Below are 16,218 nucleotides of genomic sequence, written 5' to 3'. Positions count from 1 at the left end.
CGTTATGAAATAGCCTCATGTATAGAGCAAACGGGATTAGAATAAAGAATAAATTGCTGACAATTTAACAAATTTTGTTTTAATCTCTTTAGTAACAAATTAAAATAGTATGAAGCTGGACAAATAATTAAGAACGATTTATTGAACTGCTCGAAAGTTTTTTATTTGAAACTTAGATTAACTAAATCACACTAACGTGAATTTGTACACAAAAAAAAGCAATTTAATACATTTTAACTAAAATTAATAGTTAGTAGCATGTCCACGGCTTTTATTACTGCCTTACACCGGCGAGGCACTGAATCTATCCATTTTTTGACATTTCGCAAGAGAGATAGAGTTCCATTCTTCTAAGAATAGCGTCATACAGTTCTCTTAAATTGCCACACTGTCGATTGAAACCTTTTTCTTGACTTCGCACCAAAGATGCTCTATTGGGTTAAGATCGGGCTGTTGGCTGGCCAATCTAGACAGAAACTGATTGCGATGTGAGGAATTCCTTAACGGTACGTGCAGTATGCTTGGGATCATTGTCATGCTGGAATGTCCAAATAACCGGAAGCACGCCTTCAGCATATGGTAACATTGCTTCTTCCAGTATGTTTTTGTATTGAAATTGATCCATGTTTCCTTCTATCAGCCTAACAGGTCCAACACCATGTCCAGAAAACATCCCCAAATTTTCACATTTCCCTCCGCCATGCTTTAAAGTCACTTTTGTGTGCTTTGGGTCGAATGCTTTATTTGAAGGCCATCTTACATATCGTTTGCCATCAGAACATACCCTATTTATTTTTGTCTCGTCAGAAAAAGAACGTTTTTTCCACTGTCTGACTGTCCAGTTTTCATATCTTCTTGCAAATGCAAGGCGGGCTTGCCTATGACACCGTTTCAACATAGGCACCTTCCTTGTTATCCTTCCGTGCAACTTTTTCTTCTACCAAACGCCTTCGAAAATGCGTGCCGAGATTGCTGAAGGGTTCTTTTCGCCAAAATATTTTTTTTCTTAACTCATTAGACGGTATTAGACCCTTTAAAAGGATTTTGTTTTGCCAAACGAACGATATTTCGATCATCTCGACGAGATGATTTCTTTGTCTAGGTACACGCGGAACATTTGAAGTAGTTTGATACGTGGAAAATGCTTTATGGCGTGGAAAACCATAGTTTTTGAACATTGCAGATGATCGGCTATGTGTTTATACGACCAATTCTTGTCGCGAAGTTTTAGTATTACTTCTCTTGTAGATTTAATCACAACTTTTTTTTCCCCATTGTTTTTATATGAAGCAATCGCCCTTAAGACTTTTACGGCACTAAATGGCGCCAAAATTATTCGAATAATAACCTAAAACCACAAAGCGGCCGTCCGTTCTCTATATAAATTTGAAAAAAAATAAACTATTCAGCGTTCTTAATTATATGACCAGCCGTAAGTAGTATACTAGGTTTAGATGTAATGTATAAAGTTTATATATTTATTTTTTTAGCCAATTATATGTATAAATAAATTACCGCTAGTACGGAAAAGTTTTACGATACCGAGAGAAGTACAAAAATATACATGCAGTTAGTAACACTTGTCAGTTTGAAAAAATCTTCTCTATAAAAATCGTTCTTAATTATATGACCACAACTGTATACGTCCCACTGCTGGGCAGAGGCCTCCTCTCAGAACAAGATGGTTTGGGCCATAGTTCCCACGCGGGCCCAGTGCGGATTGGGAACTTCACACGCACCATTGAATTGCTTCGCAGGTTTCCTCACGATGTTTTCCTTCACCGCAAAGCTCGTGGTAAATTTCGTGGTAAATAGCGCTTATCTGATACAAAATTTATTTACTAATCAAGCAAGTAAAAGTATCTAGTATCGTATCGACTTACACCTACCCGCCAACCCAATATCTACCAGCCAGGAAAAAATAGACAACTCGTCGCTTGTATATTCTATAGGCTTCATAATTTCGATTGGTTAAACTCATGAGTGCAATGTTAAACAGTCATTTATGGTTATTTAATTAACCAAAACTTCTTGACCGAATCCACTCGCAATATATTTTTTAACATAAGTAGTTTAGTGTAACACATTACAGAAGGGTGTGATTAAGCTCTCTGATTCATATCTTAGACAAAGGGGTCCATTGTCCTATACCAAATAGGTACCTAATTACAAAATTGTCGTACGCAATACATGAGAAAATTCGTTACCTACCTAGTGACCTTTAGACATGTGGAGGCGGATTTGAGTAAATGCCAAACCTTTGATAATACAGCCCTGAAGTTCCTGAACGCATCGTGTTCGCCTCGCCTACGCAACCTAGACCTCAGGCCCTGTACCTGTACCTACTACGAAGTGCAAAATTCGAACTTCGTGTCTTGCCAACTCGCTGACGCTTATATATTATTGTTTAATACTAGAGTGAGAGGGACGGAACGACACGAACTTCGATTTTCGAATTTCATAGTAGCTCCGCAGACACGCTGGCGCTATAGACACAGCAAACGCTTACACGCTTTTATGAGCGAGATGGAAATCGTATCCCACCAAAAATCTTCTTTATCATCATTCCAGGCCATATACGGCCTACTCAGAATGAAAGAACTTGGGCCGTAGATCCCACGTGGGCCCAGTGCGGATTAAGAACTTCACACACACCATTAAATAGCTTAGCAGGTTGGTGCAGGTTTCCTCACGATGTTTTTGTTTTGTAAAGCTCGTGTAAACAAATGTAATTTCGCAGATGAATTTCGAAAAACTCAGGGGTGCGAGCCCGAATTCGAACCCACGATCCTCTGCTTGAGGCCTCCACGGCTCCATCAAAAATATTTCATGTAAAATTGGTGGCCAAGACGCACAAGGTCATTGTAACGCTTTCGCTGTAAAAAAAGTTACCCAATCCCAGGAAAAGCCAAGCCCCTGTGCCCTAATTCACAAACCCCATACCTTGGTTAAAAAATAATGGTTTCGCCGTATAATAAATCTAAAGTTTGCATGTGTTGATGTTCTTTTTGAATCGCATAACCTATTTTTTCGTTAAAAAATAGGCTGAGTGGGATAAATATATGGTTTTCAAGCCATATCATATTTTTGTTCCTCGTTATTATTAGTTGTGCTATGTTCATCTACCTAAGCGTTTAACGCTTCAAACCGAAGCGTAGAGAAATCAACTGAAATCGACGGATCTCTGATTCAACCTCGTATTTGAAATTATATGAAAATCAAATTCGAATTTCGTAAATAAGTAGGTATACGAGGTTGAGTAAGAGACCCGTCGAAATGTGACCCTTTCCTAAATTATCAAGCTAAACGTAAATTTCCTTAAAGATAAGTAAGTACCTATATTTAGTTGAAAAGCTCAATGAATTAACGCGGAGTTAAACTTTTCCTAAAAATAGGACAATAATGTCAGCTGTGCTGTGGAGAATGCCAAGGTTAGTGAGCCGCAGCCGAATTAAGAACATTAGGACAGGTTTGACGGGTGGGATAAGTTCGGCGCAATGGTAGATTAGGTAGAGAAGATATTTTACAAAGCCCCGTGACACATGTAAATAACAAAAACACTGTATGATTAAGAGTTATCATTAATTATCATCATCATCCCAGCTTATATTCGTCCCACTGCTGGGCGCAGGCCTCCTCTCAGACAGAGAGTGCTTGGGCCGTCGTTCCGACGCGGACCCAGTGCGGATTGGGAACTTCACACACACACCATTAAATTGCTTTGCGGCTTTATGCATGTTTCTTTACGATATTTTCCTTCTCCGCAAAGCTCGTGGTAAATTTCGAATTAATCTTGCACATGAATTTCGAAAAACTCAGAGGTGCGAACCCATGCTATTGCAAGTGCTATAATTTATAAAGATAATATATAGTTCTAATATATGGTAATATATGGTATATAATATTTAGTTCTTATCTACATACTCGTATTTTAGACTACTAAAATAACTAATATTTCTCGGGTCTTATCACGAACTATCTATTACTAAAATTACCTCAACGGTTCGACAACATTGCAGCGGCCGTGGTCACGAGTCGACTCTACTGTAGTCACTTAAATGCATTCTATACTTGGTTTGGATGTTACAAACAAAACAACGTTAATTGGTGTCTTAAATATTGAAATTCCCCCATTAAACTTTCTAAACATTTACATTTCTGTACTGAAATACACTAGTCTAGTTTGTATTACAATGATAGATAAATAAAATGTTTAAAATCCTTGAATGTACCAAATCTGGCAGCTGAAGTTTGTTTACATTTAATTAATTACCTATCCAAACCAAGTATACTTATCAACAGAGCGACACTGTTTCGGTTTTTGCCAACTGAGCTAGGGAACCCTAAAAACTACTTGAATTAGCAAAACGATAAAAAAATATGTTACCTAATATTCATTATATACGAGTACATTCGTGTAGACGTATCTAATACTTACATGATTTGATGAAATCGGTTCGTTAACAAAAACATGAAATTATGTCTAAAAACTTTTTATAGGCGATCTTTATAATACGTGTATTTTATTTCTTCATTATAATTCATAATTTTTCCGTATAAACTTTCAATTACAAGCAACGACAGTAGGTACCTACGTGTGAAGAGTGGCGCTGCTCGAGATCATGGACGCTCGTCTAAGCTTCGTTTTAAAAATTGTGAATCTTCAATATGATAAAGCTTAATTGGTAATTGGTAATTATACACGACTCTTCTACTGACGCATTGTAACTACCTACTTAATTTTAAAATCAGTTTCTAATCGAATTTATTATTAAGCTAAGTAAACAAACGCAAGCCACGTTTAACAGCGCCGGCCGGTGGCACGAGGTGGCGAATGTAGGTGGCGGTTATCGATTTCCACAGTTTACTAGAAGTATTCATGTACTCGTACTACCATTCGTCGGAAGCGTTCAGGGTCAAACTGCGCCTTAACAGGACCCTTCAGGAAACAGCAAGATAACAGGGAAATGAGACAACTGTAAAAGTACTCATTGTGAGTTGTTTACTTGCACAAGCGCAGTGAACCTACCAAGTAACAGCTACAGTGGCGTCGGCGAAATCCGCTCGAGCGACGCGGTTGCGAACAATGGATCAGTTCAAATAGTTTTGTTTCTAGAGTTCTATCTAGCACAAACATCAGGTTAGATAAGTGTTGATGTGTCATTAGGTAAAGGTACGAGTTACGTATGTACCTACAGCATTTCTTTCAGAATTTAGGACGAACTACAGTTGTAAACCTACCTAATATTCTAACTTCTAAGTATTATACTGTTTATTCGATTGTTGGTAATTTAAGTAGGACTGGGTCATGTCAAATGCTATTGTTAGTAAATGTGAATAGTTTTATCATTTCATTACGTACCTTAGTGTATAATGGTTGGGTCCAAACGTTTATATTTTTTTTGTAATTAAATGTGATTTACAATACTTTAATGACGGAGTGCACTAGTAGGTATGCATTGCGTTGACATTAGATATCATGTGTCTAACCTTTGGAACATAATTTATCGGATCACGTATATATTTAAATCGGCTTAATCGCTTTTTTTAGTTTATTTATTGTTCACGGTGACCTTTCTGCTAATTACAGCATTTTAGATCAATTTAACTGTACTATCATGATCGGACGGGCTTATAATCTGATCTGATAGCCGAAACTGTTATGGCAAAACATTGATTACGACGCCATAATATAATAGGAATACGTAAAGTTTTTTTTATTATTATTATCTGCCATCAGTCGCAAGACTATAATCAGATCTTTGGAGCGAGAAGGTGGCGTTTGTAGAGAGGTGGACCATCGACCAGCTCTCGTCTTCAAGGGTACACATTTGCCCTTTTTAGGGTTCCGGAGCCAAAAGGTGTTTTTTTTTCTCAAACCGCGCAAACCACGGCCCCCCTGCAATTACTCTCAGACTATTATTTTGAGCTCTTTGCAGACATTCAATGTTTGATTTGCTGGCAGTGGACCACATTTTGATGCCATAGGTCCAAAAAGTAAAGTAAACAAAATTATTATTTTACCCACCTACTAAATTTTAAGTTCAAACCCCAAGTCAATAGCGAGGTGCGAACGACAAATCGACCGTACAATCTCGACCGACGACCGAATTCCGTCCTATTGATTCATGTTTATGAAAATTTTAAAATTTCATTTATCAATTATTTAACTTGAAAGTTGGGTTCATGGAGTGTATTGTATTAGTCGACTATAAACAGACGAGTATATGTATCCATTTTTTACCTTATTCCATCGGAATGAGATGACTCTTATTAGTTTTGTTTGATGTAATGTTACTCGTTAACTTGTAATGCTAATAAGCAGTGATAGTTAGTCTTTTTAATTCGTTAAGGTGGGTCTACGCTAGACGAACCGAGCACGAGCGAAGCACGAGCCGAACACAATTCGTCTAATGTGGACCGACTTACAAGCCTCGAACGAGCGCGCTGCGAGCGTTTCGTTCGTGCTCGGCTGCGTTCCGCCAGTTGTCGGTTCTTTGACGAACACAAAGGGATTTGCTTCACGCTCGCAGTGCACTCGTGGACGTGTCCACACTTGACGCCGCGAACGACGAAGCCGGGAACGGCTCCGCTCGTGCTTCGCTCGTGCTCGGTTCGTCTAGCGTAGACCCACCTTTACTTAGATTACTAACTATATTTTTTTTCTAATTTTTTACGCCAACCGAACCGCTTATCTAGCAGGGGAGGGGGCATTATTATCTAAAAGAAAGTTATTTAAAGCCTCAAATTTCCTCAATTTTCGCAAATGGATCACTTAATCGAAAAAGGTTCTTGGCATGGCTGAAATACAATACAATTCAATACAAATAGTTTATTTATTGATCACCAAAAGCAGTACAAAACAAAAATGAAAAAAATCGAAAGAATGAAATGAAAAATGAAATGTTTTTGAAAGATCTTAATTTTTTTAATTAAGTGTTGCTTATCCGTATATATGTAAAATTATATGTATATCCATGTAAAACTACGGATTTTAGTGCTGATAGAGTCTCTAAGCCAAGCCGCAGAGGACGGACATGGCTAACAGGTTTCCTTATTAGCACTACGGAACCTTAAAAACCAAATGCAGCAATTTCATATCTCATGAAGAGAAGAGCTAAATAATATCTACAATGCTGTTAATGTCATGCCATGCATGACATTATTATGTAGAGCTAAAGTAAGAAGATAATTTTGACCCTTTCGACGGTTTTATAGCTACAGCTTACTATTACAGCGGAAGGCATTGCCACAAAAAATGGTATATTTTGTACGCATTGCGTTATGTAGTTAATTTATCTTTTCTACACATATAATGCCTACATGCACTATTTACCGTCCGATTGTGACTAACTTAATTAATTAAAAAATAGGTGATGACATTTTGGGCATATAGGTCGCCTTATTTTTGCATCAGAATAATATAACATGGTCTATTAGCTGATTCCAAGTACGGCAGGAGTTAAGCCAAGCGCAAGCGCAGCGAAGCCTGTCGAAGATCACGGGCCGTTATTTTAACGGTATAGGTAAATCTTGGTTTGGTGGAGTAGGTAACGTTATTCTCGATTTTCATTGTCATTATCATTACCTATTAGAAACCACCATGATTCAACATTATCGGCTCATAAGTATAAGTAGTAGTACTAATACTAAAAATACCCCAACTTTGGCCTGTAGGTTAACTAAACATAATATCTAAGTAGGTAAAAAGCCGGGGTGGCCAAGTGGTTTGACCTATAACCTCTAAGTAGAGGATCGTGGGTTCAAACCCGAGCTCGTATCTCTGAGTTTTTGAGATTCATGTGCGAAATGAATGCATGTACCTACTTTATAATGCAATTAGGCCCTGATAGTAACCCTGCAGGAATTCAACGTTTTTTTTAACATCTAACAGACTCCTTACCACAACGTATAATTTGTGGCACGACTTATTTTAATTTACCTCGCTTATTACGAAGCACATTGTAGCAAAATGGTGCAGTGCAGTGCAAGCAGCTGAATCCAACCAAGTGTAGATATATTTACTTACGCTCTACTATATAAGCGGACTAATGTAACAATGTAAGTATTATATACTTAAATATAATTTTAATAGCGTAACAGTGGGTTAATACTGAAAACCTCAAACACGTCATATTTTTTTTGTAATAGGTAGGTACCTACCTTTATAATTTAAAAAGTTCGTATATGTTCTGCTTTGTAACTCTACACTCATAATTTACCTATACTAGTCAGTTGTCCATCGCAGTTTTTAGAAGAACATCAAAGTGACAAAAAACGGCCAATATTGAAAATAGTGGGTATGCTACCTCGCTAAACATTAAATGGGCGATGGATGAAATTTTTAAAAGTGGCTGATTTTTTTTTTATCAGTAGGAATAAGCATACTATAGTCAATGGAAAAAATATCAGATGTTTCTGTAGTACCAATTAAAAAACAAAATAGTTTTCATTCCCGCCAAAATGAACTACTACACCTGAATACGGTTTTTGTCTAGGTCCTCACTCACAAATACTAGGCTAGGCACAATCAAAAAGGGTTTTAAAAACACACAACATGATTTAACATACAGTTTATCTATCCTACTCCCGATTCTGAGTAAGCTACTCTAAAGTTTTCAGTTGTTTAATAATAATGACCTTAACCTTGTATAATATTAATTTCAAATAAGAAAAAAACAAGTGTATACATTTAAACTTGCACTTTATACACAAGTATCTACGTTTGTCAATTGTAATTATGTAATTAATTCATTCCTACATTCCTACCTGTAAAGGTAGATATACCCATTAGCAAATTCATAATCGTAGAGAACGCTTTCGAAATAATCCATTCATTTGCATTTTTATTACACCCACTACTGCTTTTGTATTTGTTGATTGAGAGTTGACAGGTTATAGACCTCTAGCAATATATTTGCCTCCGTTTTGCAGGTATGCCAATTAACTATGCAAAAGAAGTCTCAATGAGCAGACAAAGCACTCAGAACACGTACGAACGACCAAATTACAGGGAACCCGCGAACCAAGTGATGGCATATAAATTAAGATACAGTTATCCTGGACAGTCATGTCAAGTAACGTGTGTACAGTCAAGTGCAAAAATAAGTATCTATTCGAACCACTCAAAAATATGTTACTACGGTCTTATTGCGTCGGAATAAGAGTCTGTGGTAATGTTTGAAACTGAATAAGTTCGTATTTTTACACTTGACTGTACCCATTTTTTGATGAATGCTACCGGCCCGGCTTCCCAGCGAAAATTAATATTTCCGTTAATATATAAACACACGTCGCGAACAAATAGTGATAAAGTTTGTGGATATAGCGATTCTATACAATACACAAAAACTACGCAGTGTTCAGTACAACTAAGTACCATGCGTTTACAGTGACCGTACTCGATAGCGACGGCGTAAATTATTTGTATGGAGAATTGTAAAGCGCCTCTACAAATAATCCGTCGCTATCGAGTACGGTCACTGTATCGAGTGGTACTAATTTTCCTGCGATATGCTTTCACAGTAAGAATGTAGAGGAAAGAAACGGCGATAAAACACGTTAACGATAGATGCGAAATTACAACAACAACGATTTGAAATTATTAAAAACATCATTATATAGTTAGTTTCGCGTTTTATTTTCCGCAAAAAAAATATTATTTTCCTGTGGCGTGATTCTAACCTTCCTCAAATCCACGTCCATCAAAAGCTAGCGCTATAATTTCCAATCAATAACTCGTTTAAATATTAAATCAATTTTCGGAAGCGATATAAAAGAGGTACTCACTTGAGATCCCGGGGTAATGTCTTGACGATTACGTAAATGCGTTTCCTGTAGCGATATACGCATGGCGCGATCGCTAGGAGAGCGAAAATCGCAGCTTTGGAGAGCGTGCTTATCACGGCGGCCATCGCGGCGGCCAGTGCCATGAGCGCGACGAGCGCTGCCAGCACCGCGTCCATGCTGGCGACCGTCCCAGTGGGCCGTAACTAATAACACAGCACCGCACAGTCGGGGCAAACGTTCACACCGAGGCACGCGCGTCCATCGACGACCGTCGGACGGGAGCGGCGGCTATGCCGGGCGAGCGACCGCGCGTCAATGGCGTAGAGCGCCCCTCGGCAGCTGCACATGCGCGGACAACAGCTGATCCCGAACCGGAGTCCGATATGACAACAATGCCGGCGTCACCATCTAAATCTTCTACAAAAAAATATATAACATACTGCTAGACGCGACACACGCCGTTCAATGACATATTTCATTTCTGATGTTTAGGTAGAATTCGGAAAATAAATTTTCTGTTTTTTTTTTCTTTGCATGCAGGTTAGTCTGAATCGGACTCTTTATATAGGTTGTCTTGCGACATCTAAGGCTTATTTAGGTCAGTCAATTACATGATTAAGCACCAAACACGCAACTAATCTCAGGTAGGTAGGTGGTACAATTACTTTTTCATCACACTTGCTCGTAAACAGTGTTGAAACGCAGACTACCTTGGTTGCAACCCCCCAAATAAAACCCTCGACCTTAATGTGCTTGTCATGAATCCCGTGGTCGGTAAATGAGTCGTTGCCCGTACACATTTTCTTGTCATGAAGCCCAAGGTCGGTAAATGAGTTTGTTACTGCATGGCGTGCAGGAGCGCGGCGCGCGCACGTGGGGCACATGCACATGCTGTGGGGGAAGGGGGGCGCGGAGCTGGCGCTGCCAAGAGCGCAGTCAGCGGTATCGGCAATTATTGAAAAAATATTAGTTTTTCTTTTACAAATATACAATTTTACACGCAAATGTGATGAAAAACATTGTATGTCGCACGGGCGGTACTAGAATTACGAACATCGACTCATTAAAGCCCTCAGTCTTCGACTTCGGGCTTCTAATAGACTCTCGTTCGTAATTCCTTGTTTACCGCCCTTAAGACACAATGTACTAAAAATAAGACTGATTTAATTGTTGCGCCGTGCTATGTACTTTCTGTATCTACAGTAATGCCGACAGTACCCTACCCCTAGCGACATCTTTTATCCAGTAGACGGCAACAATGATCGCCGACTTGGAATTTGGAATATGGAAGCTCTGACTATCCTTGAAACTCTATATAGCATAGGGCATAGAGGGGTTACTGGCAGAACTATTCCTTTCCTTTCATACTAATAATTCTTCTTTTTTGTACTGCCAGAGGAACTATGAATAATCCGCATAGGGGTGGTTAACCTAATGTAAAGCGGCAGGAAATTAAGAGCATGATATGTTATCCTAACAGGAATAAAAAAAACTTTTGTTTTGATGTTATGTTTAGCGATAGAGTATACCACGCGCCATATAAATCTGCCTAAAAGTTCATTACTTAATAGTTAATTAATTAATTAGTTTATATATTAATATTAGGTTAATTAGTTTTGACGCATTTTTGAGATACATTTTTTATGCGACGTCTTTACGTTACTCCCGGATTGTGTTCGAATCGCTTAACGGTATAGTGCCTATTCAATTATTGAAATTATACCTTTATAGTTGTTGTGGTACTAGTCGGGGCAATGAACTTTTAGACAAAGTTAGGCGGCGGAAGGTATAGACACACGGCGGCCACGCCGTACAAAATACGCGTTCTTGAATTTACATAGGCACGACGATGTCTGTACACGCGTCAATGTGTGCGTAAGATACACAGGGCTGACTATCGCAAAACCCTAATAAGTGTTACCAATGACATTTAAAGGTACTTATATGTAGGTATGGCTTAGATACTGCAAATAAAAGTAATCGTTAATCTTACCCATTTATTTAAACCTACTTAAAATGTGTCTGTCTGTGTATTTAAGCATTATTATTTTTAATTACCATAGATATACGAATACAAACTTAAACGAATTATTCAGTACGTAGTTATTTCATGTATTAATCGCGATAATTTCAGAAATCATTAGGTAGGGTACCGTTACCATTTCGCAAAATAATTGCTCCCGAACTTAGTGCCGCGCGACCCTCCCTATACAGTGGTGGTCATGTAATTAAGAACGATTTGAAGTTCCAGATTATTTTTAACTAAATCATGTCATGTGTAGTCGTGGTTCCTTCTTAGAAGTAACTAGTTACGTTATGAAATAGCCACATGAATAGAGCAAACGGGATTAAGAATAAATAATAAAATTGCTGACATTTTTTTACAAATTTTGTTTTTATTCTGTTTAGTAACAAATTCAAATAGTAATGAAGCTGGACAAATAATTAAGAACGATTTATTGAACTGCTCGAAAGTTTTTTTTATTTGAAACTTAGATTAACTAAATCACACTAACGTGAAATGTGTACAGAAAAAAAAGCAATTTAATACATTTTAACTAAAATTAATAGTTAGTAGCAAGTCCACGGCTTTTTATTACTGCCTTACACCGGCGAGGCATTGAATCTATCAATTTTTGACATTTCGCAAGAGAGATAGAGTTCCATTCTTCTAAGAATACGTCATACAGTTCTCTTAAATTGCCACACTGTCGATTTGAAACCTTTTTCTTGACTTCGCACCAAAGATGCTCTATTGGGTTAAGATCGGGGCTGTTGGCTGGCCAATCTAAGACAGAAACTGATTGCGATGTGAGGAATTCCTTAACGGTACGTGCAGTATGCTTGGGATCATTGTCATGCTGGAATGTCCAAATAACCGGAAGCACGCCTTCAGCATATGGTAACATTGTTTCTTCCAGTATGTTTTTGTATTGAAATTGATCCATGTTTCCTTCTATCAGCCTAACAGATCCAACACCATGTCCAGAAAAACATCCCCAAATTTTCACATTTCCTCCGCCATGCTTTAGTCACTTTTGTGTACTTTGGGTCGAATGATTTATTTGAAGGCCATCTTACATATCGTTTGCCATCAGAACATACCCTATTTATTTTTGTCTCGTCAGAAAAAAGAACGTTTTTCCACTGTCTGACTGTTCAGTTTTCATATCTTCTTGCAAATGCAAGCCGGGCTTGCCTATGACATCATTTCAACATAGGCACCTTCCTTGCTATCCTTCCGTGCAACTTTTCTTCTACCAAACGCCTTCGAATAATGCGTGCCGAGATTGCTGAAGGGTTGTTTTCTAGAAAACGAAATATGAGAGGTAATGGTGGATGAACGATTGTTTTCGCCAAAATATTTTTTTCTTAACTCATTAGACGGTATTAGACCCTTTAAAAGGATTTTGTTTTGCCAAACGAGCGATATTTCGATCATCTCGATGAGATGACTTTCTTTGTCTAGGTACACGCGGAACATTTGAAGTAGTTTGATACGTGGCAAAATGCTTTATGGCGTGGAAAACCATAGTTTTTGAACATTGCAGATGATCGGCTATGTGTTTATACGACCAATTCTTGTCGCGAAGTTTTAGTATTACTTCTCTTGTAGATTTATCACAACTTTTATTTTTCCCCATTGTTTTTATATGAAGCAATCGCCTTTAAGACTTTTACGGCACTAAATGGCGCCAAAATTATTCGAATAATAACCTAAAACCACAAAGCGGCCGTCCGTTCTCTATATAAATTTGAATAAAAAATAAACTATTCAGCGTTCTTAATTATATGACCAGCCAGTAAGTAGTAATACTAGGTTTAGATGTAATGTATAAAGTTTATATATGTATTTATTTTTTAGCCAATTATATGTATAAATGAATTTACCGCTAGTACGGAAAAGTTTTACGATGCCGAGAGAAGTACAAAAATATACATGCAGATAGTAACACTTGTCAGTTTGATAAAATCTTCTCTATAAAAAATCGTTCTTAATTATATGACCACAACTGTATATACTGTAGTCTTTGGCGCGGCCGATATACATCGCGTTGCGCACCCGACTGCTTTCCTGCGGTTTTCCTGCAATCTGCGCTTGAGGGGTGGGGTAACTCGAACCGGTGCGGGGCGGAGTGTGGCCATTCTGTACGTTAGTACTATTATATATTCTGTGGTATAGAGGCGTCGTCTAACTAACCGCATTGTAATGTAGGTACTTATCGGAAAATTTTATAGGCATTACCTACGTTGATCATTTTACATGCTAAAAAAGAATTTTTATGTTGTCATTTTGCTGGCGTAAATGTCCACTTCCGCTTATTTTTAAGATTCCGTATCTATCAGAAAAATAGAGCTTGAGCTATAGGATTACTTCATCCATCGGTGCATGCGGCTTTGTGTTTGTCAACTCTATTTACTCAGAAACGGGTAGGTGTTGAGGGTAAGGGTATCAAAGTGAAAATTTAATATCAAATACTTAATGAGCTATTGCTGTCTTTCTAGAGCTATATTAGCTTTCATGTGGGAAAAAAAATATTTAAAACCCATTTTGCTCATAAGATACACTATTTACAAGTAAATAAAACAATCTGAAAACTATCTATTTACATTTCCAATGAGAACAACGAGCCATATTCGCCGACTCAATAAAAATAATTTGTTTTTTAAGAAATATTGAGGCCTGGCCTGGTGTGGCTGGCGTGAATCTTATTCTTTTCGTAAACTCCGCAAAGTAAGTGAAGGCTACTTTGATCATATGATTCCTACCATATTTGAACTTTGAGCACAAACGCCAGTGTAGTTCGAACGATATATGCACAAACTGGCACATCTTGATCTTCACTTGTCTAAGGGCACATCTTATAGCTGTTGACAGCCTGTCAAACGCCGACGTTAAATAAGTTGTAACTCGAATTCGATAGATTCATACCTAAACCTTGCCTAAACCACATTATATTTTACTAAAGGGGAACCTACTCGTTTTGTCTATATTAGCTAGCTAGCACCTGCGTCAATCTTGCGTCAATATATAGCTACATGTTGTTAACAAGCTGGGGTGCAAATATTTTGTTTTATTATCTAATTTGTCTGCTGGAATTTTAGTGCTACCTATAAGAAAACCACAAATACTTAGTTAACCTTGGGCAACATATATTTCTTAGTACTTCCGTGACCTTTATTCGTTATGTTATGACCGCTGTCTCCTGTGGTCGGCTAATCCTCTGTAAATGGCTCGCCTGGCATAAAATTCATATGTTATTTTCAACCATTTTGATTTCAAAAGTTTTGCTGTTGACAATCAATGCTTCAAAAAACTGGTTTCCATATTTCCTATATTATGAGAGATAAAAACTGTCCACAGATCCTAAGCGAGGCAGAACGATTTAAGATTTTCGCTGTTTCTAAATCAGGCGATATCATTCCACTTAAGCGAGACCAATACATTTGCTATACTAATGCATAGCTGTTAATCAATCTATGCGTGCGTAGGTGTAGGACCCGAGTTGTACCAATTCGTTTTACGTCTTTAACGTATCGGTGTAAAATATTTCATCAACTTTACAATCACTGAACATGATTTGATATGTACTTTGTTTTTAGATAGCGATGTTAGACATACTTACGCCAAAATAGGTCGATTCACAAAAAGCTGGCAGGAATGAATTGAATGGTAATATCTAAATGTGCGTCACAAAATGACTAGATACAGGTTTATTTAACAAGTGATAATGTTGTTCTTAGACTATCTCGTCTCATAACCACCCAAATATAGTGTAAAAAATAGCTACTACAAATATAATGTAACCTTGTTTCCACACTGACACCGTAAACTGCAGAAATGCAGCAAAACATCTAATCTTCTTCTTTTATATATATTATTTATTAATATATAAAAATGAATCCCTATTTCCCTATGTCACGGCATCACGCGTGAACGGCTAGACCGATTTCGCAATTTTTTTTTGTTGTTTGCTATTGTCAGGAGAAGATTCAAGCCGCGGGCACCAGCTAGTTTCGTATGAATTTCGCATACTTTCGCCATGGTTTCGCAGATTAAGATTGAAAACAGGCTATAAATGAAGTAAGAACTCCATAGCAGTAAAATATTTGTAGCGAAACGTCAAATTTACCTTTACGCTTATTAGATGTTTCATCTCCTTGGTCCTAATAAAGAACTCACACAGTGGCAAATGGCATTATTTTTGTTCAAATCATTACAACCAGCTCTTGTGAATCAACCTACATAATATACAAGAAATGCCAAATCTTTCGACGCCAGATCTAATCGTGGTTTAGACTCCACAGAGTGCAAATTTGCAACATTTTTAAACGGCTTCAAAAATTAGGTTCAATTATATTATTTATTTTTTTAACTATCTTTTACGTTGTTCCTACTTGAACTTATACATTTTATTATTTCCCATT

The 16,218-nt window shown here is 37.6% G+C and overlaps 1 protein-coding gene across 1 annotated transcript in view; it reads right to left on the bottom strand.

The window, feature by feature from the left end:
- LOC141426510 (long-chain fatty acid transport protein 4-like) overlaps positions 1-10,232 on the bottom strand; it is a gene marked incomplete in the record, with an annotated part of 41,188 nt that extends 30,956 nt beyond the window's left edge. The window contains 1 exon segment of the mRNA XM_074085461.1: positions 9,790-10,232. Coding sequence (XP_073941562.1) covers positions 9,790-9,965 — 176 coding nt within the window.
- Between the last annotated feature and the right edge of the window lie 5,986 nt (positions 10,233-16,218).

Source organism: Choristoneura fumiferana, chromosome 3 (genome assembly GCF_025370935.1).
Source record: "Choristoneura fumiferana chromosome 3, NRCan_CFum_1, whole genome shotgun sequence".
Lineage (NCBI taxonomy): Eukaryota > Metazoa > Arthropoda > Insecta > Lepidoptera > Tortricidae > Choristoneura > Choristoneura fumiferana.
This window is presented reverse-complemented; position numbering and strand designations above follow the sequence as displayed.